The 26507-nt window shown below is 35.1% G+C and overlaps 1 protein-coding gene across 1 annotated transcript in view; it reads right to left on the reverse strand.

Annotated features, from left to right (window-relative positions):
• TMEFF2 (transmembrane protein with EGF like and two follistatin like domains 2) overlaps positions 1–26507 on the reverse strand; it is a 255232-nt gene that overhangs the window by 225291 nt on the left and 3434 nt on the right. The window contains exons 3-4 of the mRNA XM_055290076.2: positions 19283–19412; positions 14603–14629 (exon numbers count right to left, since the gene is read on the reverse strand). Coding sequence (XP_055146051.1) covers positions 14603–14629; positions 19283–19412 — 157 coding nt within the window. The remainder of the gene's footprint in view (positions 1–14602; positions 14630–19282; positions 19413–26507) is intronic.

The following is a 26507-nucleotide window of genomic DNA, read 5'->3' on the forward strand; positions in this document are numbered from 1 at the left end:
CAGATGAGTAGCAGAGTGATATGTCTAAAATAGACAAGAGATACTGTGATCCCCAAATCAATGACAACCGGGGAAAAGAAACTTTATCTTTTTTTTCCTTTTAATTGCACAGGTCTCCCTGCTTTCTCCCTTACTCTCTTACTTCAGCAAGGCATGTTCTCAACACAGCAGCCAGAGTGATCTTTTAAAATCACCAGTCAGATTACAACATTCTCCTCACCTTCAGACCCTTCCAATGGCTCCCTGCTCACCCAGAAAAAGAACTTTCTGTTTCTGGCCTTGAGGGTCACTCCCACTCTTTTTCCATATCTTCAACCAAGCATCTTCTCACTCATTTTAGTCCAACTAACATCCTTGATGTTCTTGGAATACCCCAGACATGCATCTGCTTCAGAGTTTTCTCATTCGCAGTTCCCTTTGCCTGCAATGTCCTTCTCTCCCTCATCTGCAGGATTTGCCCCTTCATTCCCTCCTGATCCTTCTCCAAGGCATTCCTGATCACCCCAAACAAATTAGTAACCTCTCATTTCCCTTATCTCACTTTCCTCCTCCTGCATCACACTCATTACCATATGACAATCTGTGTTTTTCCTTTTTTGTTTACTGCTCATGTCTCTTTCCAAGAAATAAGTTCTACAAGGTTAAGAATTCTGTTATTTTGTTGTTGTTTTATATTTTACAGATCTTAGTGGATACCGTGGTGCAATGTCCACATTTTTCCCTCCTCAGCTACTTGGAGTATTTCACTCAGATAGCTCACAGTTGAGTCCCTCTCCAGGTCCACTCTGCAGTTGAAGAGAGCTGCCTGGCACAAGGTATGCTCCCTTTTGGGAAGTGCCCACATCAATGGTGATTAATGGTTGGGTATAAAAGCTCAGCCCTGCTTTTCCAACTGATGACAACTCATAAGGGCCATCCCATCTTGAGAACTCATATGGGCAATGCTTGTAGCTTTTTTTTTTTTTTTTAACTGCACCAATTCAAATTCACCCTTTTCCCAATATTACTTTCTTCCCTTCTGCAGATGCTGATACTGAGAGCACAAATCCGTAAGTTTCATGTGCACAAATCTCAACTTTAGAGTACTTCCCTGCACACCATGCCAAGGTCACAAATAAAGAAATGAAAAACACAGAGTCTAAGTAGTACCTGTCCAGGATCAGCAGCTACAGTAAGTACTGGCCAGTAGCCTGGCTAGTAAGTGGTGAGCCAGGATCAAATCCAGAGTCTACAGCTCTAGAATATGTGCTTTGAACCACTGCCTCCTATTGCTACTTACACAACTATCCTATATATATTTTTAGCAATGATTTAAAGTATCTCAAATACCTTAGAGTGAATACTTACAGAAGATCAGGAATTGGATTAGGGTTGGATAAACAAAGGGGAAACATAATAGAACAGTTGGCAATCATTAAGTCCCATGGACTGAGGTGTGTGATTAACTTAGATAGTTACATTGAGTAGAACAGATGATTTCAGAATCAAAAGTGAAAGTGGGAAGGGGATGAGGAGATGTAATAATAGAATGTCATCAGACTGCTGGTAGAATTAATGATTTATATAAACCATAGAAGATGAGGTCTGGTATAGTTGTTGCAAAGAAGTATAAGAGGTAGCGCAATCTTGCAGACTAATTTCCTTCCTTCTTGAAGTTCAAGGACTGGCTTGGTTACCATATTTACTGCATAAAGTGCTCATCCTTTCTGATCTTCATCTACACATCCAAAAGCTGTTGTTGTGGTTTAAAAGGGTGGGATAAGGACAGGATAGCTAATGGGTTCAAAAATAGTTAAATAGAAGGAATAAGATCTAGTGTTTGGTAGCACAACAAGATGACTGTAGTTAACAATGACTTATTGTATATTTCAAAACAACTAAAAGAATACAATAGGGATGTTCCTAACACAAAGAAATAATAAATGCATAAGGTGATGGATACTCCAATTACCCTGATCTTATCATGACACATTGCATGCTTGTATCTAAATATTACATGTGCTTATAAATATGTACAACTATTACGTGTCCATAAAAATTAAAAATTAAAATAAATGTTATAATAGTGCTTTCTATAAACTGTAGAGCATTTTATAAATAATTATACGCGAACATAGGGATTCTTACAGATTTAGCTAGTTCATATTTTGACATCAAGAAGAATTGTAATAAAATCTTCCCATCAATTTTAAAAGAATCTCTTTCTAAAAAGTTAAATTCCCTAAGAAATATTTTGCAATGCTTAGTGCCCTCACAAACATTCTTTCTTGTAAGTATACAGAATCTCCTACATTGTGACTCACTCCTATTTCTTCTTTATTGGTTTGCTATAGAGGCAATATGCCTGTCACTGTAGTTTTAAGAATAATTATGTACCGTTTTGAAATTTTAAACATTATTCCTTATTTCTTACCTATCTTGTGTAACTGCATTTCCTCTAGATGCATTTATCTTCCATTATGTGTATTAACACAGTGATTTCACTTCCTTTCAGGAGTCAGAGCTAGCTGTATCTCCTAAATACTGGCAACTGTATTGGATTCTTAGAGTTATTACTATCCCAGCATCAATACTATTAAGCCATGGACTTAAAATCACTAATTAAAAGATTCAAAATTCTAATTAAACCCTTCAGGGAAATTACATTCTTAGAGTATATGGGAATAAAGAGCAAAAGCAACATAAATTCTTTTAATTTCATTTTGAATTTTTTGGAGTTCAAAGTTATTTGCATTACTTTAATCATCTTTCCTATAGATACATATTATTGTTTCACTGATAAAATAAATGAATCTCCCAGGAAACTGAGAGTAAAAATCAAATAGGCATTCTTCAAGTCAGCTAAAAATCTAGAATGCAAATCTCCTGATTCATAATCCAAAGCCATTTCTATCATACTACACATAATGATTAACTTTCTTTTCCTATATATAGTTTTTAAAAACCCATATGGATGATTCAGACAAAAGTTTGTAGCATCTATTTCACATTCTTAAGCAATGTGCAGAAATTTGCAGAGCTATTACTGCTCTATTGGAAGAGAAAAAGTGATTTTTATTTGTAAAGGCATATTCATGTGTGAAAACAAACTGTAGCCATGCTGATAACAAAGGTCCCTTTCTCCTCCCTTTTCATTTTCCATCATTCTCACTTTATTTTCCTCCTTCTGTTTGCTTTTTATATTTTTCCAATTTTGTTACCCATTACATGGTCCTCATTCATTCTATCTCTATTTCATTACTCCATTGTAATCTTGTTCTTCTTTTAGGTAAAGAGAAAGCAAGATGGATTTCAACCTAAGAAGAGCTGAGATAAGATTTCAATTGAAGTTCAGATGGCTATAGGCTCATCTCCAGCAGAACAGCAGCTCTCAGGTGTGGCAGAGCAAAAAGAGGATAGTTTCTGCTTTCTTCCCCTATATACTGCTTGGGAAGAATTTCAGACTTGTCATGCTTGGTAGAATTTCTTTACTAAATCAGTATTTCAGCAGAAGTTGCTTACAATTGACACCTGTCAGACTTTGGCTGTAATGTGAGCCCAAGCGCCTGGTGGGGGGAACAAAACATACAACCAAGATGAGCTGTATGTTTTGTTTGCCAGACTTTGAGTATGTTGCGTTTGCCAGACTTTGACCATGATAGTGGAGAAGTGGAAAAGGTATGCTGGTTGGAGAGGGAATTAGTACAGCAACATGGAAGGGAAAATTACTTAGCCTTTTACAAGCATATTTTATGGAATAAATATTCAATTCCTTGTTATTTACAGTATATTTAACATTTTATTTCTGCAGAGGAATAATTTTCTTTTCATAATTAGAATCATAATTTTTTCCATTGTGTGCTCAGAAGAGAATTTACATGTAATCTCCTTGAGTGTAAAGAATTGTGTCATATTCATCTTTACAGCCCCAGAAATCTTGCAAAAATACCTAGGTTATAGTATTAACTTCCTTCAAGTCAACCAAATTACTAAATATTATAAAATCCACATTAGAAAGACAAGGATTTTTAAAAAATTATCTCCAAGTTTCAAAGTTCTTAAAATATTTTTGCCAGTTTTTAGCAGTTCACATAGTCAGAAATAGCAGCCCAAGATCTACAATGTGTTGCCATGTAAACCTTTCTTGTTCTATCCAATATGTATATGAAGCAAATGCCTTAATTATGGACATCTTTAGTAACGTTATATGAAAATAATTTGTACTGGAATTTTTTCATTAAATAAAAACCATATGTCAACTGATTTTCTACACCAAACTTATCATAACAACAATTATCTGGATAATTCACATAAAAATAAGGCTTTTTATACAAATAATAGACATAAGTTTAATTTGACTTGTACATATCCAACAATAACCTATTAAAGAATTATCTTAAAATTGTATATAAATATATAAATTGTATAGTAAGTCCTGTGCTTCCTTTTATCTCATGAAATAAAAATATACTTATTGTATCTATGCTGTGTATCTTAAATTTTATTTCTATAAACATTATCATACAAATTCCCATAAGATGATATTAAAATTTAACTGTGGATTCTGCTCATGTACAGCAGGATAATACATTTATAATTATTTTGATAGTTAAAATATGGTTTTAATTTCACCAGACTTATTTATTTTTCAGAATCTAACAAAGATCTAAGCAATACATAAATATTTTTTAAAAAAACAGTAATAGAGATATTCATAGCATTGTCTTTATAATATGTCTGAAAGACTTATAGAGAAAAGCAGGGGTTAAAAATTATTCTTTAACCACCCACACACCTCTGAATTTTGAGAGGAGGCACCTTTAATACTTTTTCTTCCCGCAGTATTTGTTGCTTAAGGAAGTCTGTGGGTGGATGAGAGGTTATTATCCCTCCTACACACACCCGTTTTCTTATTTACAACATTAAACTTCCATATATAAGTACTTGAAACACCAATCGTTTTCTTTCTATCACTTTCTCAAATTCTTTGGAATTTGGACCACATATTACCTCCCTGTAGCACAATTCACAGTTGTAGATTATCTTGAATTTTTTTTTTTGTCAGGTGTGAATCTATCCAACAAGTTTATTTGATGTAGATGCCTTTCAAAACAAATGTTTTTGTTCGAAAACACAGTTCCATAAACGGCGGGTCCTATGTTCAAAACTAATAATACAAAATTATCTTTTGTATTAATGAGTTTTCTTAAACACTAAAAGAAGAGGACGCAGTCACTGAAATGGGACAGCCAAACGTTAAGATTTGTATGAAGTATTTGTATCTTATTACTCTACAAATTACCTTTAGGAGAGAATGTATCTCTGTGGATCATGTTGGAAACACGGTAAACGTGTTTTATCTCAATACAGTTAACCGTTTGAATTGTTTCAGCTGAATAAATAGGTCAATAGTTAAAGATTTTAGAACTCCCTATAAAATGTACAATAACAAGTTAAAATAAATTTTATAAAACCTTTATGTCCGTTTTATATTGTAGTATAAATGTTCTCTCAAATGCAGTAAATGACAGATATACCCTTGTGCAAATGGGTTAAGCTTAAATTATTTTTAGAATAATCAGGTCTAATTTTCATTACTAATGTAATATTCATTCATGCTAAAATATAGGACAATTTTTAAAAAGTAATAGTTGATATATTTTTACATGATTTTAGATTTGTAGGTTTAATGATATCATTTATGATAGTCACACATGATAAATGTTTTACAAGTAAATTTGTTCACTTCACTCTTTTGTCCAACGTACTCCATTTTGGAATTATATTAACTTTTGTTAAAATAAGAAATTAGAAAACAACTATTAACCATACAAAGTGCTTGCCAAGTAAACCTAATTATTAATTAAATACACATTACTGAGAATATGTTATATAGAGATTAGTTAGAACAATCACTAGTTACAATTGTTGGATTAGCCAAACAATTACAAGTTATTCAATCACTTTTGCTTTATCCAAAAATAAAGGAAGCTGATTCCGGCCTCTTAATACCTTGGTAATACGAACTCTACAAAAACACAGAGGAACGTCTATAATCTGTGTAAGAGAGATAGCAAGTCAAATATATCTTAAGATTACAACCCAATGGATATGTGAACAGAATTTGTGCATGTCATTCTAAACTAGGTTTTTAGGTTTTAGTTACTAAGCATTTTTGGCATCCCCTAATAAAGAATTTAAAGAAAATTAAAACTAATAGTCTCACAGAGCAAAGTAACATGTAGACTAGAAAAACAAGCAGTTCTGTTGAGAAAAACCTGATCAGTCTCTAATTTTAAAAATTGTATGCAATTAGGAGCAAATACTCATCAGCACAATTTTCAGAACTGCAGTTATTTAAAAGAATAAGCTCAGAAATAAATGTGTTATATGCTTTTTTCTAAAGCAAACACTGGAAGTTGTTTTTGTTTTCTCCAAGTTACTATGAAGCACCTCTAACTGAAAGGAAGAGTGATTAAAAAACAGAAAAAGAGAAAGAAAATAAAGTGGTTTCCAAGTGATGTTTCACTCATATGGTATAAGTTATACATGTCATATTCATGAGATTAAAATTATTTCCTGAAAAAATGTCTTATTCAGATCACAAGACAACATAATGAACCAAAGATTTTAATATAAAATGCAACAGGGAAGAGTGAGTTTGACTTCACTTTCATTTGCATGTGCTAATAACAATGAATGAAAACTAGAAACTAGTACGTGAAACAAAGTTCACAACTTCTTGTTAGAAAAATAAAGATATGATGTATAGTATGATAGGATAGTCAAGCAGAAAAAAGTAAATGATGCTTTAACAGAAAGAGAAATGAAGACATTCTTGGTATGTTTTATTTTGTCTTTAAAGATGCTAGAAAATTAACAAGACTGGTGGGTAAACAGTGGAACAGTTCAGTCTCAGCACAATATTTGCAAAATCAGGTAGTTTACATATAAAACTAAACAGCTAGAAAATATACAGAATTTTGCATAGAAACTATTTCCTTACAAAAGCAACATTTTTAAAAATTAATTGATTTCTTAATAATAATATTCCCATGGTAAAACATCTACTGAAGTAACTGCCTTTTTTCCCTGTCTTTTTTTTTTCTTTAAGATTTAATATGTTATTCTAAGGTCTTATTCTCAAAACCGCTAGGGAAGCTTTCTTGGGAATACTATATTAATCAGCTAGGAAAAACTTTATTAGAAGTAGAGAAAGACTGTCCAGACATCAAAGGACTGTACAACATCATGTGACATTGAAACATATTCTATGCTTGAGTCTTGACTGCTGTTCAGTTTTAGTCTTTAGGAAAGAAAATTGTGTTTCAATCTGCTGCTGTTCAGTTTTAGTCTTTATGGAAAAAAAAAATGTGCTCCAATATGCTGCTCTAACTATGTTCTGTGGGTATTGCTTATTTGAACTAGTTAAACCTTTCATTACATAAGGAAACTTGATAAATCTCTCAAGTGTTTCCTGAACTAGATAAAGCGTGCATTAAATATCTGCCACCCTGAACCCAAGGCCTTCTTTTACTTATCTTTCATCAAATTCTGTATTTAAAAACTAAAATCAACTTGGAATAGCACATTTAATTATTTTACATAACTGAAGCAAGGTCTTGAGAGAATGTTTTTATTTGTTTTGTTTTTCTTAATCTTGAAATTATATATAGGTTGTGTTTTGTTTTCCTTTGTGTGTATAAAAGTCTAATTTTGTTTGAATTTCATTGGTAAAAGTATTTGGGACATTTACAATTTAGTTTCAATCTATAGGTAAAATCTTTATTTGGTAGTAAGTACATTAGATCAAACTTTTAAAGTTTCTCTCTCTCTCTCTCTCTCTCATCTTATATACTTCCCTAAACAAAACTAAATAATGGGAACATATATCATACTTTAGTAAAAATAACTATAGATTTAATCAAGGAAGCAAAGATACTATTTTACTTTCATTGGACTTAATTTTATCTTTTTCACTTTTATGAACTAAAGTTCCTTCAGTTTCAAATTATAAATCTGATAATTAAAACCTTGTCTATATGGTAGGTTATGTATGTCCTATTAGCACCTAGTAATTGAGAGCAGTGTCATATATTTAAAAATCCAATATTTAAATGATTTCTTCATGAATTCTTTCTTCCCTACCAAATATGCTTACATGCTTCTCTTCAGAAGTTTTTACATTATGCCCACTTACGGAGCCAAGACGGCCGAATAGGAACAGCTCCGGTCTACAGCTCCCAGTTTGAGCGGCACAGAAGACAGGTGATTTCTGCATTTCCGTTTGAGGTACCAGGTTCATCGCACTAGGGAGTGCCAAACAGTGGGTGCAGAACAGTTGGTGCAGCGCACTGTGCACCAGCCGAAGCAGGGCGAGGCATTGCCTCACTCGGGAAGTGCAAGGGGTCAGGGAGTTCCCTTTCCTAGTCAAAGAAAGGGGTAACAGATGGCACCTGGAATATCGGGTCAGTCCCACCCTAATACTGAGCTTTTCCAACGGGCCTGGAAAACGGCACACTAGGAGATTGTGTCCCACACCAGGCTCGGAGGGTCCTATGCCCACGGAGTCTCGCTGATTGCTAGCACAGCAGTCAGATCAAACTGCAAGGTGGCAGCGAGGCTGGGGGAGGGGCACCCGCCATTGCCCAGGCTTGCTTAGGTAAACAAAGCAGCCAGGAAGCTCGAACTGGGTGGAGCCCACCACAGCTCAAGGAGGCCTACCTGCCTCTGTAGGCTCCACCTCTGGGGGCAGGGCACAGACAAACAAAAATTCAGCAGGAACCTCTGCAGACTTAAATGTCCCTGTCTGACAGCTTTGAAGAGAGTACTGGTTCTCCCAGCACGCAGCGGGAGATCTGAGAACGGACAGACTGCCTCCTAAAGTGGGTCCCTGACCCCCAAGCAGCCTAACTGGGAGGCACCCCACAGTAGGGACAGACTGACACCTCACTCGGCCAGGTAACTCCTCTGAGACAAAACTTCCAGAGGAACTATCAGACAGCTGAATTTGTGGTCTCACGAAAATCCACTGTTCTGCAGCCACCGGTGCTGACACTCAGCCAAACAGGGTCTGGAGTGGACCTCTAACAAACTCCAACAGACCTGCAGCTGACGGTCCTGTCTGGTACAAGGAAAACTAACAAACAGAAAGGACATCCACACCAAAAACCCATCTGTCCATCACCATCATCAAAGACCAAAAGTACATAAAACCACAAAGATGGGGAAAAAACAGAGCAGAAAAACTGGAAACTCTAAAAAGCAGAGCACCTCTCCTCCTCCAAAGGAACGCAGTTCCTCACCAGCAACGGAACAAAGCTGGATGGAGAATGACTTTGACGAGTTGAGAGAAGAAGGCTTCAGACGATCAAACTACTCCGAGCTACGGGAGAAAATTCAAAACAATAACAAAGAAGTTAAAAACTTTGAAAAAAAATTAGACGAATGGATAACTAGAATAACCAATGGAGAGAAGGGCTTAAAGGAGCTGATGGAGCTGAAAGCCAAGTTTCGAGAACTACGCGAAGATTGCAGAAGCCTTGGGAACCGATGCGATCAACTGGAAGAAAGGGTATCAGTGATGGAAGATGAAATGAGTGAAATGAAGCGAGAAGGGAAGTTTAGAGAAAAAAGAATAAAAAGAAACAAACAAAGCCTCCAAGAAATTTGGGACTATGTGAAAAGACCAAACCTACGTCTGATTGGTGTGCCTGAAAAGGATGGGGAGAATGGAACCAAGTTGAAAACACTCTGCAAGATATTATCCAGGAGAACTTCCCCAATCTAGCAAGGCAGGCCAACATTCAGATTCAGGAGATACAGAGAATGCCACAAAGATACTCCTCGAGAAGAGCAACTCCAAGACACATAATTGTCAGATTCACCAAAGTTGAAACGAAGGAAAAAATGTTAAGGGTGGCCAGAGAGAAAGGTCGGGTTACCCACAAAGGGAAGCCCATCAGACTAACAGCTGATATCTCGGCAGAAACTCTACAAGCCAGAAGAGAGTGGGGGCCGATATTCAACATTCTTAAAGAAAAGAATTTTCAACCCAGAATTTCATATCCAGCCAAACCAAGCTTCATAAGTGAAGGAGAAATAAAATACTTTACAGACAAGCAAATATTGAGTGATTTTCTCACCACCAGGCCTGCCCTAAAAGAGCTCCTGAAGGAAGCACTAAACGTGGAAAGGAACAACTGGTACCAGCCCCTGCAAAAACATGCCAAATTGTAAAGACCATCGAGGCTAGGAAGAAACTGCAGCAACTGATGAGCAAAATAACCAACTAACATCATAATGACAGGATCAAATTCACACATAACAATAGTAACTTTAAATGTAAATGGGCTAAATGCTCCAATTAAAAGACACAGACTGAAACTGGATAAGGAGTCAAGACCCATCAGTGTGCTGTATTCAGGAAACCCATCTCATGTGCAGAGACACACATAGACTCAAAATAAAGGGATGGAGGAAGATCTATCAAGCAAATGCAAAACAAAAAAAGGCAGGGGTTGCAATCCTAGTCTCTGATAAAATAGACTTTAAACCAACAAAGATCAAAAGAGACAAAGAAGGCCATTACATAATGGTAAAGGGATCAATTCAACAAGAAGAGCTAACTATCCTAAATATATATGCACCCAACACAGGAGCACCCAGATTCATGAAGCAAGTCCGGAGTGACCTACAAAGGGACTTAAACTCCCACACAATAATAATGGGAGATTTTAACACCCCACTGTCAACATTAGACAGATCAACGAGACAGAAAGTTAACAAGGATATCCAGGAATTGAACTCAGCTCTGCACAAAGTGGACCTAATAGACATCTACAGAACTCTCCACCCCAAATAAACAGAATATACATTTTTTTCAGCACCACACCACACCTATTCCAAAATTGACCACATAGTTGGAAGTAAAGTTCTCCTCAGCAAATGTAAAAGAACAGAAATTATAACAAACTGTCTCTCAGACCACAGTGCAATCAAACTAGAACTCAGGATTAAGAAACTCACTCAAAATCGCTCAACTACATGGAAACTGAACAACCTGCTCCTGAATGACTACTGGGTACATAATGAAATGAAGGCAGAAATAAAGATGTTCTTTGAAACCAACGAGAACAAAGTCACAACATACCAGAATCTCTGGGACACATTCAAAGCAGTGTATAGAGGGAAATTTATAGCACTAAATGCCCACAAGAGAAAGCAGAAAAGATCCAAAATTGACACCCTAACATCACAATTAAAAGAACTAGAAAAGCAAGAGCAAACACATTCAAAAGCTAGCAGAAGGCCAGAAATAACTAAAATCAGAGCAGAACTGAAGGAAATAGAGACACAAGAAACCCTTCAAAAAATTAATGAATCCAGGAGCTGGTTTTTTGAAAAGATCAACAAAATTGATAGACCGCTAGCAAGACTAATAAAGAAGAAAAGAGAGAAGAATCAAATGGATGCAATAAAAAATGAAAAAGGGGATATCACCACCGATCCCACAGAAATACAATCTACCATCAGAGAATACTACAAACACCTCTATGCAAATAAGCTAGAAAATCTAGAAGAAATGGATAAATTCCTCAACAAATACACCCTCCCAAGACTAAATCAGGAAGAAGTTGAATCTCTGAATAGACCAATAACAGGCTCTGAAATTGTGGCAATAATCAATAGCTTACCAACCAAAAAGAGTCCAGGACCTGATGGATTCACAGCCGAATTCTACCAGAGGTACAAGGAGGAACTGGTACCATTCCTTCTGAAACTATTCCAATCGATAGAAAAAGAGGGAATCCTCCCTAACACATTTTATGAAGCCAGCATCGTCCTGATACCAAAGCCTGGCAGAGACATAACCAAAAAAAGAGAATTTCAGACCAATATCCTTGATGAACATTGATGCAAAAATCCTCAATAAAATACTGGCAAACCAAATCCAGCAGCACATCAAAAAGCTTATCCACCATGATCAAGTGGGCTTCATCCCTGGGATGCAAGGCTGGTTCAACATATGCAAATCAATAAATGTAATCCAGCATATAAACAGAACCAAAGACAAAAACCACATGATTATCTCAATAGATGCAGAAAAGGCCTTTGACAAAATTCAACAACGCTTCATGCTAAAAACTCTCAATAAATTAGGTATTGATGGGACGTATCTCAAAATAATAAGAGCTATCTATGACAAACCCACAGCCAATATCATACTGAATGGGCAAAAACTGGAAGCATTCCCTTTGAAAACTGGCACAAGACAGGGATGCCCTCTCTCACCACTCCTATTCAACACAGTGCTGGAAGTTCTGGCGAGGGCAATCAGGCAGGAGAAGGAAATAAAGGGTATTCAATTAGGAAAAGAGGAAGTCAAATTGTCCCTGTTTGCAGATGACATGATTGTATATCTAGAAAACCCCATAGTCTCAGCCCAAAATCTCCTTAAGCTGATTAGCAACTTCAGCAGTCTCAGGATACAAAATCAATGTACAAAAATCACAAGCATTCTTGTACACCAATCACAGACAAACAGAGAGCCAAATCATGAGTGAACTCCCATTCACAATTGCTTCAAAGAGAATAAAATACCTAGGAATCCAACTTACAAGGGATGTGAAGGACCTCTTCAAGGAGAACTACAAACCACTGCTCAATGAAATAAAAGAGGATACAAACAAATGGAAGAACATTCCATGCTCATGGGTTGGAAGAATCAACGTTGTGAAAATGGCCACACTGCCCAAGGTAATTTATAGATTCAATGCCATCCCCATCAAGCTACCAATGACTTTCTTCACAGAATTGGAAAAAACTACTTTAAAGTTCATATGGAACCAAAAAAGAGCTTGCATCGCCAAGTCAATCCTAAGCCAAAAGAACAAAGCTGGAGGCATCACGCTACCTGACTTCAAACTATACTACAAGGCTACAGTAACCAAAACAGCATGGTGCTGGTACCGAAACAGAGATATAGACCCATGAAACAGAACAGAGCCCTCAGAAATAATGCCGCATATCTACAACTATCTGATCTTTGACAAACCTGACAAAAACAAGCAATGGGGAAAGGATTCCCTATTTAATAAATGGTGCTGGGAAAACTGGCTAGCCATATGTAGAAAGCTGAAACTGGATCCCTTCCTTACACCTTATACAAAAATTAATTCAAGATGGATTAAAGACTTACATGTTAGACCTAAAACCATAAAAACCCTAGAAGAAAGCCTAGGCAATACCATTCAGGACATAGGCATGGGCAACGACTTCATGTCCAAAACACCAAAAGCAATGGCAACAAAAGCCAAAATTGACAAATGGGATCTAATTAAACTAAAGAGCTTCTGCACAGCAAAAGAAACTACCATCAGAGTGAACAGGCAACCTACAGAATGGGAGAAAATTTTTGCAACCTACTTATCTGACAAAGGGCTAATATCCAGAATCTACAATGAACTCAAACAAATTTACAAGAAAAAAACAAACAACCCCATCAAAAAGTGGGCGAAGGACATGAACAGACACTTCTCAAAAGAAGACATTTATGCAGCCAAAAAACACTTGAAAAAATGCTCATCATCACTGGCCATCAGAGAAATGCAAATCAAAACCACAAGGAGATACCATCTCACACCAGTTAGAATGGCCATCATTAAAAAGTCAGGAAACAACAGGTGCTGGAGAGGATGTGGAGAAATAGGAACACTTTTACACTGTTGGTGGGACTGTAAACTAGTTCAACCACTGTGGAAGTCAGTGTGGCCATTCCTCAGGGATCTAGGACTAGAAATACCATTTGACCCAGCCATCCCATTAATGGGTATATACCAAAAGGATTATAAATCATGCTGCTATAAAGACACATGCACACGTATGTTTATTGTGGCACTATTCACAATAGCAAAGACTTGGAACCAACCCAAATGTCCAACAACGATAGACTGGATTAAGAAAATGTGGCACAATACACCATGGAATACTATGCAGCCATAAAAAATGATGAGTTCATGTCCTTTGTAGGGACATGGATGAAACTGTAAACCATCATTCTCAGTAAACTATCGCAAGGACAAAAAACCAAACACCACATGTTCTCACTCATAGGTGGGAATTGAACAATGAGAATTCATGGACACAGGAAGGAGGATCATCACACTCCAGGGACTGTTGTGGGTTGTGGGGTGGGGGAGGGACAGCATTAGGAGATATACCTAATGCTAAATGACGAGTTAATGGGTGCAGCAAACCAACACGGCACATGGATACATATGTAACAAACCTGCACGTTGTGCACATGTACCCTAAAACCTAAAGTATAATAATAAAAAAAAAAGAAGTTTTTACATTATGCCTATCCTTATCAAGGATAACTTACAAACAAACAAATGAACAAGGAAGGTTAACTGGAGATAGAGTATGATTCATAAGTATGCCAAATAATTTGCATGGTATATACATGTACTTAATATGGTGACAATTTTTTATGTTTTCATCTTTCCTAAAATGCAAAATATGAATTTGTCTTAAATATCTGAAATGGAACATACGTAAGTAGATATACATAATAATATTCACCAGTAATTCTTCAAATATGTAAAAAGGCAACTCCTACCTCCATCTCCAGATCCTGATCCTGCATCTGTGGGGGGAAAAATTATATTTGCTAGTAAAACATATTCAAAAATATTTATGACTTTTTAAGCTCAAGTTTATTTTCTTAGTTTAATACTGCAATAATATTGTTTGAGAAAATTACTAATATTTAATTCAAAAATGTACAATCACATCAATTTAATTTAATATCTATTAATGTAACTTCTAAAATAAATTATCCATCATTTTTATTCCAAAGCTTACGAAAACATTATTGCCCAGTTTGGAAAATTTCCTAATCTCAGCTATGAAAAATTCCTAATCTTGACAGGCTGGATTTGGTGCCCTTAGCAAAATAAAGTATTAAAAATGAGATGCTTGTAACAATCAGTAAGTTTCAGAAATTAAATAGTCTAATGCGTGTTGCAAATAAACCCATAATTAAGGCTTATATTCTTGGAAATTGCATATGAACAAAGAGAAAAGCAGTTTAAAAAGAAATATATTTTATATGGGTGTTGATATGTTTTACGAATACCACAATTGTGGATGATTCCATCTGTGTCAAATCATCCTTTGTTTTTGAAGTCAGTAGAAGAGAGCTTAATTTTTGCCTTTGTGCTTAAAGTCAGATATTCACTAAATGATTCTTGCAGAAAAAATCATACTTCCTCTTCTGGATTTTTCTTTCACCACTTCTTCTCTCCCCTTCCTTCCATTAATTACAATTGGTCAAAGTTGTCTATTTCTGGGAAAGTTGTTCCCAGAAACACGCAAAATTTCAAGTTGAAATCAAAACCATTACGATTCCATCTGCTTCTATTTCTTAAGTGTAGACATCATCTTCCTTCTGACTTTCCATTTTTGTTTGTTCACAATACATTTGGTTATGTATTTTAATGTTAATACAGGGAAAAAAGATTAATATTGATATTCTCTGCCTGATGTGCCCTCATCCCACAGTGAAATCTCACCCAGGGTTCAAGACTGATACCAAATGCCACTCTTAAGAATTTATGGTCCAATTAAAATAAAACATTACTTTTACTTGTTTGCTTCCATGATTCTTTATTGAGAAGCACCACATAGAGGCATGGTGTATGAAAATCCACAGAAGGCTGACAAATATGGAAGAAGGAGGCCTTCCCAGCAGCCCTCCTTTTTGTCACGTATTGGCATTAGCAGTACCATGAAGGAGCAGTAGTTTGAACTGTCAGTCTTGTTGGAGGCCCACATTAACTAAATTTATAGGGTCTAACACTATTATATTAGAATGTCAAGTAATCAATTAACTATTAATGTGACAGGACGTATGTCTTTGGACCAGCATATCTTTTCCTTAAAGGCAAGTTAATTGGTAAAATAATTTATGATAAAAATTATTCTTAGTAAATGTAGAATCAGACAAGGATTTTAATCATAAGAATTGACTGTTTAATGATAATAGACCAAGAAAGACTGATGAATTCATGTTGATATTAGAATATTCCTACCAACTAAACTGACTGTCATAAGTCACAACATCATCTCTTGATAAGTGCTTGAGTGCTTAATGTTTGTCAAGTTTCCTTTTTGTATACTTTCACAGACAAAAATTTTAGTTGATTGCATTAATTTGAAAGCTTAATTCAGTATTAGTTATACTCATTCAGGGCTAAGTAACAGGTTGTAGTATTACAGTGATAACACATTCTAAATATATTTTAGTTAAATGTATATAGTTTCTTTTAAATTTTCCCCTATAAACTTCTTTAAGTCAAGGAAAATATGTTGTTCATCACGCTACACTTATATGAACATAATGGGAAATGCATAAAGGCTTAGGAGCTATAAACTCCAAACCTTACTCATTGCGTGATAGAGAAATGTTATTCAACCTTGCTAAGCATATTCCTCCTCTATTCGATGTGTATAGTAATATCTATCCGATTGGGCTATTTTGAGGCTTACTGCACAGTAGCATATTTTAAATGCTTGAGCACTGTCTGGAACATAATAATTAAAATGTAGAGTAAACATCTTGCCTATTCATCTACAAGTATTCTAATAAATACATATGATTGGGGAAAATCAGAAAAAAATGCCAGTAGTATTTTAGCTTGTATTTCCCACATGCATTTCTAAAACTTCAAGGGGCATGGTCCTTAAGACAATATTAGATTTGACACAAATGAAACAGCCAGGAAAAAAAAGAAGGAATCGTTTAGAAAAATGATCACTTAAGTCCACGGCATCATTAGGAAATCGTTATGGGAGGCTTTAATGTTTTTCTCTATTATATAAGTCATCTTGGCCAACTGATGATAAATAGCCTACTAAAGTCTTATTAGTGAGACAGAAACACCTAAGAAAAGAAGTCATGCTGTTAGACCTAAATCTGAGCTCCTAGTTAATGCATTTCCTACAAGGCAAAAAGTTAAATTGACGGTAAGACCATTGAGCAGATTTCCCAATAAGAATCCATTCTCTGGACAAAAAAAAAAAGTTCAATGAAATATAATAAATATAAAGTTATATCTTCTACTGCCTATTATTCCTAGAGCTTACAACTTGCCACTTCCATTCAGTGTCAAACAGCATTAAAAAATAAATGGGAAATATACAAAGAAAAGAATGAGAATCCCTTTTAGATCAAAAGTCAGAACCCCAATTTATTTACAGTCAGACCTAGTTAATCAAAATTACTTTGTTCTCTCCATCATTATTCAGATCAAAAACCTTTTAGATTTACAAGTCCATGGAAGATGCATTCAGCAAGACTGGCTTACTAATTAAATCCTGTAGAAATCTAAGTATGTGAATGAGCTAAAGATGGATTACTCGATTGTGATTAAATTTTCTACTTGGCTAAGTATTTATTTTCGTAGTATAACCAGCACATCAGGGACTAGAATGGAAAGACTTGAATGAATCAGGAGAATATGATTACATGTGCTGACAAGAACTTGGAGGTTGGCAAGTAAGAAAGAGAGATTTTGCCTCATCAGCCATAACCGTAACTTCTGGTCTGTTTATTATAACAATTGGCTGCCAATTCTCATGTGGCTATTGTTAGAAAAGAACAGATATCTTCCATGATCTTGATCTTGAAAAAGCAAATCCTTTCCTCAATACTCTACGGTATTTGCCTTCATCCTTCCTGGTTCCTGGGATTTTACTTTTTTTCTATTCAATTTGTCCTAAAGTATTATTTCTCATTTCTTTGGTATGGCTGACTGATTCCTCATAATTAGTTTTCTCCTTGTCAAACTTTCTATATCCACCATCCTTAGTACGAGAGCAGCATGCTGGTCCTCCTCCTTTCCTATTGGAGAAGGCTGCCCATTGACTCTCACATATTGCTGTTTCTTTTATTCATGACTTGTCACTCACAGACCAAGCATCAATGACCTGTTTGCTTTAGCAAATAAACAAATGGAATACCAGCTCAGCTTGTCTCCTGACCACCCTTTCATGAAGAACATTCGCATCTGAGCAAATAATCCCTTAGGAGAAAAGACTACTTACAAACCAAAACCAAAACAAAACATCATTAGCCATGAGATATGACACTATTCTCTTTCTTCTGCTAATTCTCAGAAACTTGGGTAGTCACTGGTATAACTTAGATATTATCAATTACTAACAATCAATATGCTTAAGATAATCTTTTAAAGAATATGAGGCTTTTCTCTTTGCTCATTTTCCACCCTGCCCCAGCCACTTAGCACATAACTTTTAACATCATACACTAGATTAGAAATACCTGTTATCTAAGAGGGACTTTTGAATAAAATAGACTTTTCATGACACTATTCTCTGCTTCTATTTTTAGAGAAAGTTTATATTTGATGACATTGTTATTATTCCTGAATATGCTTATATCATCCAAATTCTCAGGAATTATGACTTTCCAGAAAGATGCTTATTTGCCATTAAGAACTATCATGGCACCTTAAAGCCTCCATAATATACGTGATTTTGATATCAAGCTTAACTTGAAAACTCAGCCCCATTTTAAAGCATTCTCCATTTTAAAGCATAAGCTCTAACAACCACTGTAGACACAAGGAAAACTTGAAAAGCTATAGAGCACATGAAGTCACTCTTTCTTCTTACTTCCTTTATAGCATTGTTGGTAAACCATGACTAAAAACTTTGTAGAATCTCAGGTTAATTGAGTTAGAAATGAGAAATGTCATTAGAAATTATGTCCATTACAAACACATTAGTCAATAAAATCTACTAAATAGTAAGAAGACCATTTTGTAGAGCTGCCAAGATTAGACGTCAACTTCAGAGCCCAAACCTGCAAAATTGCCTTCCAGCAGATAATGCTATTGTTCAAAACGAACAAACACAAATAAACAATACAACTGTATTCATACATAGTCAGGTTTCTCCATATTTGGCACGTTGGCAGTCTATCTAGATTTCTAATTATATGTGACCTTTATTCAACCTGCTTGTATGTCATTTAATGACATATGTACTTAAATCTACCAGTGTCCTTATGGTAGATATCCTCTTTCTTCCAAAAGTGATTTGAAATGTAAAAATGACAAAGAATAAGAATAATAAATGTTTTGAACAAAACAATACAGGCTTGTCTAGTGAATATATAATCTGAATTATTTATTGGGAGATAACAAGAAATGACAGACACAGTTTTTGGATTTGGAATCCATGCAGAAGGTTTCAAAGAAGATCACACACATACCTGTGGCACATGATCCTTCTGACACCACAAGTATCTCACTCTGCTGTTTGCATGCAGCCTGTCGCAGGTAACACTCATTCTGGTAGCTCTCCCCATTGGAGCCACACACAGGCACATAGTCATTGTTGCACTGGGAAACACACAGATGTAAGCCTATAGTTAGTACTGGAGACTGTATCCCTCTGACATGACGAACAGAAATAATCGTTTACAAAAGAAACCACTTGTCTTCATTTTCAATGATTCTAATTGTATCCAATAAGTCTTTATAAGGGCATCATTGAAAGATGCACAAAGCCAATTTCAAGTTAGCCAACAAGTCATTTCATTTAGATAGGGCAAAAATAAGCATCTAAATTGATCAGGCAATTCCCAACAAAGTGACTGGACAAGTAGCACAATAAAGATACAGCAACAAATATATTAATACTACTTAATATTATTTTTAGTATGTAGCCCATATGACTTGATGGAAAAAATTAAAATACAGTTTAATTTCAAGCTATTAAAACACAAAGGTAATGTCTATCTGTGTTAGGAGTGGAAATATATAGCCAAAATGCCAAAGAAATCAATTAACTCTTAGTTGTTTTTTTAACTGAATTTTTATTGAATTCTAGTCCTTGTAAATTTCCAAATATTCAGATAAGATACTGACTTACTTATTTATTTTTATACCTCTTTAGACTATTGTATATTGATGTGGATATGGTCTAGAGAGAAACAAAACTATGGAACACAAAGAAAAATTTCAACAACTACTGAACTATAAGTAAACTTTACCGACTATTCCAAAGTATGTCTATTAATAGATATTCCATAAAAAGAAAAGTTCATTTTTAAAAAACCTCTTTATTAAAAAAGTACACATATTACAGTGAAAATTAAGGCAACCTACAGGGTATAGTCATCATCATATAATCATACTCTAAGGCATTAATGATATTTGGCTTTGTCCTATGCCTGCTAATTACACCAGGGATGTGATTATCTCATGATTACTACTAAGTATGTGCTTCATTGTTTAATTATATAAAATATAATGATCAAGATTATTATCTGTATATGCTCACCTATGCCAGAAACTAAGTAAGGAAAATCATACTTTACAGATGCATGTTAAAAACTCTTCTCTATGTTTTACTTTCAATTAATATATTTGAATCTTTGATGTGCTGTGAGTTCAGAATATATACAAAATAAACCAATAATATAGTGAGATGGGTAGTAAAGTTTAAATATATGTGATAACAAACCTAAAACCCTATCATAAATAAACCTCAACTCAAGAATGTATGCAAAAGAAAACATCTCTCAACATGTTGACAATCTGATTGATTAAAACCTGAAATTTATTATTTTACTCTATTTCCTAACAATACCTAAACCTCCTTATTCCTAATCAACTATTTAACTCTTGCTCTTTGCCTTTAAATAATAATAGCTTAATTATCATAACAAATTTAAATGTCAATGTTCTTTGAAATGCAAGCCTAATTCTATGAGTTTTACGTTTTTATATATTATTAACAACTTAAATATAATGTTTTGGTAATTGTCATCAACTTTTTTCCAAACAGTAAACCCAAATGGTATGACAGTCATATTAAGATGACCATAATTACTAACAAGATGCTTTAGCACATATTTTAAAAATATTCTTTATCTTAATTTCTACAATATATAATCTAGATATTCTGCAAGTCCTCTATATAGTAATTCTTTTCCACAGTTACACTATTGTGTCCCAGACTCAGTCTATGTATGTGATTATATTTAAAAAACTGATTTGATTAGAGCTTTTCACTAACCTTTTGCTAATGTTTAACTCAATCAGCAACTGGCTTCTGATTGGGTGATACCTGTGTAAGCACTGCTTTCCAGGAGCTTTCCAAAAATTTGTTTTAATTGACATCTGAAAACTGACTCACCACAAGCCTGAGCATCTCCACTACCATCCAAGAAAGAAGGCAAGAGCAAAATGCCTGTAAGATTTGAATTTTCCAATGAGTAGTACTGAAGAGACCACAAATAAATGTGGCTTGTGCTCATGCCAGAACTGTTGCCAGCAAGGCAAGTGCAGGGATAGGTGCTTGATAAATGTGCTATGATCAGAACCAGGGACAGGAGAATGTAGGTAGGATTATGTTGATCTATGAACACTACAATGGTGTCTGAGCACATGGAGGAGAGACCAGAAAGAAGGAAACAGCTGGTGACATTATGATCAATAGACTTGCTGATCCTTTCAGTAGACAGAAGAGAGTCATAATGTGTCTATGGCTAGCTGGACTAGTTAACATCCTATGTTTGAGGCCTGGCATTCTTGCCCCGGGCTACCTTTCAATCTCCATCTCTATCCCTGCTTATAATACTTTGTGTGTAGATTATTTGGGTCCGTGTTTTCTTCTCTCCAATCCTTAAATTTTATTTATTTATCCTTCTCGGATTACTCAAATATAGAGTCGGTGAACTGGGAGTGGAGAGTGGAAAGTATTTATTATCTCTCCCAAGTGCTAGTACACAATGCTGATATGCATCTTAAAATATCGAATAAACTGATAAAGTGCTCATATGCCACTTCTGAGGGATGCAGTAAGCCAAATTCGAACAGTTCTAAAAACAGAGCTGCCAAGTTCCATGCACAAGCCAAAAGGGAGATTTCTACAGAGCTGAAAAGAGCTTAACTGTAGATTACTGGCATGATGTTTTTGGCCCTTAGTATCAAGACTTGCACTCATTAATATGAAGAACACCAGGAGGAAGCACGCTGTAAATCATGAAAGCTCACGAGTGGGAGTCTAGTCCTAAGTTGTCCTATTTCTTTCACTGCCTTGGTGTAGGACCTTTTGTATATTAATTAACAATGAAATATTTAACAGGTTTATAGCCTAGTTTTCCCACTTGAAATGCTTACCTGGAACATTTGGGAAATAAAGTCATGTTTTTAAAACAAGAAATATCCTGTAATACTCACTGACACAAAGAAATGTAAATTATTTGCTTTGTATGATATATATTTTAACTAGCAGAGTTATCATCTAACTCTAACATCAAACCATGGCATTTCTAGAATTAGAAAAACAAGAGGAAACAGGCTAACCCTAAGCATGAAATAGCCTAACTACTGCATTAAAATATGCCAAATTATTGAAAATAGTTTTTAGTAGTATTCATGATACTGCTCAGTTTCAGATGAAGGGACAGACTCAGATGTTAAGTGACTTGCTAAAGGCCACACAGTTGCCTGGTAAGAGGAAAAACAAGACTCAAGTTCAGATGGTTAGGTCCATAAATGTATGTGTTATACAAACTTCCTCTCAGGGGAAAAAGTGATTCTATTTTTCTATGTTTTAAAAATCTTATGTTTATTTTCCAAATAAGTGTTTTTCAGCAGAAGAATTTTGTTCCAAAATGGGCTACCCACCACACTAGTGGATTCAATAACTTCACACTCTAGAATGCATGAAATTCATTTTTGCTACAAATTAATAAAAATTATGTGAGAAGTTTTTCATAGGATTTATTGCTTGTTTGATTAATACAGGTTTTTTGAGCTGAGATTTCAGCATCTAGAAGCTTATGTATGACTTAGGTTTTATATATTGCCAGCACCTTCCACAGAGTCTGGCATGTAGAAGGTGCTCAACAGATGTTAAGTCAATTCTGTGATATTCCCAGTTGTCAAAGGCTTAAGAAGAATGGCTTGGGATATGGTATATTTTTCTTCCAAAAAGGAAAAAAGATTAAAAAATCTGCATATGTTCCAATCCTTTGGTCATTCCATAAGTAATTTTTACTTTTCTGTGATTTATATTTCCTTAAATGTAAAAAAATTGATTTTAAGAGTGGACAGGCCTGTGATTATGGTGGAAATGACTCTGTGTGCCTTCCCAGGATAGGTTATTAAAGGATATAGCTTCTACCTGGCTCTTTCTTTCTCTCTGGATGCTTGACTTTGAAACTCAGGCACTATGCTATGAGGAAGACAAAACTTGCCCACGCAAAGAGATCAACATGGAGAAGAACCAAGGTCTTCAGCTGACAGTCAGACATACGAGTGAGAACCCTCAGATCGGTATAGCACCAAGCCTTTGAATTCCCTCCCCTCGCCATCAGCTAATGCCAAAGAGAGCAGAGGTGAGCTGTTTCGATTGAGCCCTGCCAAAATGGCAGATTCAGCAACAAAATAAATATTCATCGTCTTAAGACACTAAGTACTGCGCAGTCTGTTACGCAGCTTTAGTAATAAGAACATTTGTAGATCTAAAGCACAACTTATTAAATAAAAATATTTAGTATTTGAATTAGGTAATACCTGAAAAACATAAGGCTTCATCATATTTTTTAATTATAAAGTGGTTATTGATCATTGCATGACCAGGGTTATCTATAAATATCTGCATGTATCTCCCTTCCTTTTTTCCTCCCTCTCTGCCTCCCTCCCTTCCTTCCTTCCTGCTTTTATTTTTATCTATCTATCTATCTATCTATCTATCTATCTATCTATCTATCATCTATCTATCATCTATCTATCTATCTATCTATCTATCTATCTATCTATCTATCTATCTATCATCTATCTCTCTATCCATCTACTGTTTCCAAATTTCCATCCTCATAATTACTGGGCTTAATACCCGGGTGATGAAATAATATGTACAACAAACCCCCGTGACACGTGTTTACATACGTAATAAACCTTCACATGTACCCCAAAACCTAAAATAAACGTTTATAAAAGGGAGGAGAAAACAATTATCTCACCGGGTTGTGAGAAATAAATGAGATAATATGTTTGAAGGACAGAAATCAGTTTATTTAAAATCGTCTAAGAGAGGTGAACGCTAATAATGTTTACTTTAGTGTTCCAGTGATAAGGCAAATTGAAAACATTATAGATATAAAAATATATGCCCATTTCTCTTTGAAATTTGTTCCCAGCTAGAAAGACTATAGATTGCAAGCTGGGTGCGGTGGCTCACACCTGTAATCCAAGCACTTTGGGAGACCGAGGCGGGTGGATCTCCTGAGTGCAGGAGTTCGAGACCAGCCTGGATAACATGGTGAAACCATGTCTCTACTAAAATTCAAAAAAATTAGCTGAGAATGGTGGAGTGCACCTGTATTCCCAGCTACTCGGGAGGCTGAGGCACAAGAATCGCTGGGACCCAGGAGGTGGAGGTTGCAGTGAGCCAAGAGGGCATCACCACTAACCAGCCTGGGCGGCAGAGCAAGAACCTTGTCTCCAAAAATTCCAAAAAAAAAAAAAAAAAAAAAAAAAGGAATGCATGCTTGTACCTGAAAAGGCAGCAGAGAAAGAAATAGAAGTTTAGAATAATATATAGGAAAATAGATTTTCAATACCTCTCCCTTTTTATCAGATACTAGGGCTAAAATAACAAACACCAAAAACTCAAATTCACGTATTGGGAAAAGATGGACTTAAGAGACTTGTAGCTTAAAATATCCTATTTATTATTCTTCACGGAACTTATACTTTTCTTTGATTTTCAACTTAATTCAGCCACTCTATATTCTTGGTATGTGCAAAGTCTACATTTTCCACTAGGGAGATGTTTATTTTTTCTTGCCAGATTGACAACTATTGCAAAGCACAAACTAATAACAGTAGTAATACACTAGTACATTTAAAATGCCACAAGGATTACAAAAAACCAATTTACATTTTAGTTTCTTACACAAACTTGCATTCGTTGCCACTCCCCCATCTATTCCACTTAACAATTATTTAAATTAATGACAAACATAACTGACTGACCAATGTATGAAAAACACAAATATTTTTGTTGATAAAAATTTTACCAAAATCTTCTGTGGCACCTATAAAATGAAAACAATTCCTTTAATAAGAAAATTATTTATTTTCATTTTGTAGCATTCATCCCTTTAGAGTTTTGTCAACCCCTTTTTTTTTCTCCTGGTGAAATCTTAGAACCATGGCTTTACATTTCAGGAATGTTTTTCCTGGTTCATTTGATACTTTTTATGAGTTCATTTCTTTTGTCTACCCATGGTTATGAAAATAAGACAAATTTATGGAAATCACAAAGGGAAAGAAGGAAAAATTCACAAAATTCTCTGGGCCTTTAATTAATGATTTATCCAACTGTGCTTTTTTCCCGTTTAGTTAACATTTGGGTAAGTATGAATTGGGGAGTTCTCATGCTCAATCTCTCTCATGTAGTTCATTGAAAGTACATAAATGGCACTGTTTAATGTGGCTGGAGACCTTAGAAGTTGATGTTACATGCATATTAAATATGCATGAATATGTTTCTGACACTATGGTATGGTCTAAAAAACTGTACAGTCAGAGCACTACTTACCCACCAGGAGGTGGTGCACTTTACAAATATCAGTTGTCTTATTATGTTCCTTAGAAAGAAGAAAATAATGTCTAAGAAGATTTTAGCATTTCTAAAAGCCACTTAAACTTTATTTAAATGTGAATTCTCTTCTCTTTCTTACTGGGAGGTTGAATTCAATCTAAAATATTTAAATTTCATCAATAATTCTAAATATTACCTATTAACCAGATATCTAGGTCTAAATTTGAGTTTATTGTTTTTATTTGTTCTATATCTTTTTTATTCTTACAATCTTAGAAAAGTTTTCATTATCTTACACATAGTTTTGTTTATGTGCATATTTCCTGGTTGAGTCATATTGTCAGATTTTTAAAGTATTTTTAAAAGTAATTTAAAATGCTCAAGGGCAAATATAGGCTATTAGTACAACATCCATGCTACTTGAAGTTCTACATGATTATATGAACACTTTGAGAGGAAAAGGTTTATAATTTACATGGTGGAAAGCATTTGTTAGCTAATGACTATACTAATGACATTAAAAGTTCTATCTTTAATAGATACTAGTAAGCCCGTTTTGATGATGCCAGTAGTGCAACTTCTTTCTCTCTTTGTTAGTTAAAAGAAATTAGTGCAAGAAAAAGTACATCTTCCTGATGGTCATAAAATGACTCGTGGATCTAAATGCTCTTTTGGATTCCTAGGGGATTCAGTTATAATTGAGTGTGGTACCTATGAAAAAGCTGACATACACTAATTAATATGTTCCATGATTTCTAAATTAGAACAAAGTTTTGAAGTTACACTAATAAGGAGTTAACTTAAAAACCTAGTCAGGTTGCAAGGATAATAAAGGCCAAGACCATTAAAACAGAGAGAGCAATAAGATAAAA

The sequence above is a fragment of the Symphalangus syndactylus genome, chromosome 8 (genome assembly GCF_028878055.3).
Source record: "Symphalangus syndactylus isolate Jambi chromosome 8, NHGRI_mSymSyn1-v2.1_pri, whole genome shotgun sequence".
Lineage (NCBI taxonomy): Eukaryota > Metazoa > Chordata > Mammalia > Primates > Hylobatidae > Symphalangus > Symphalangus syndactylus.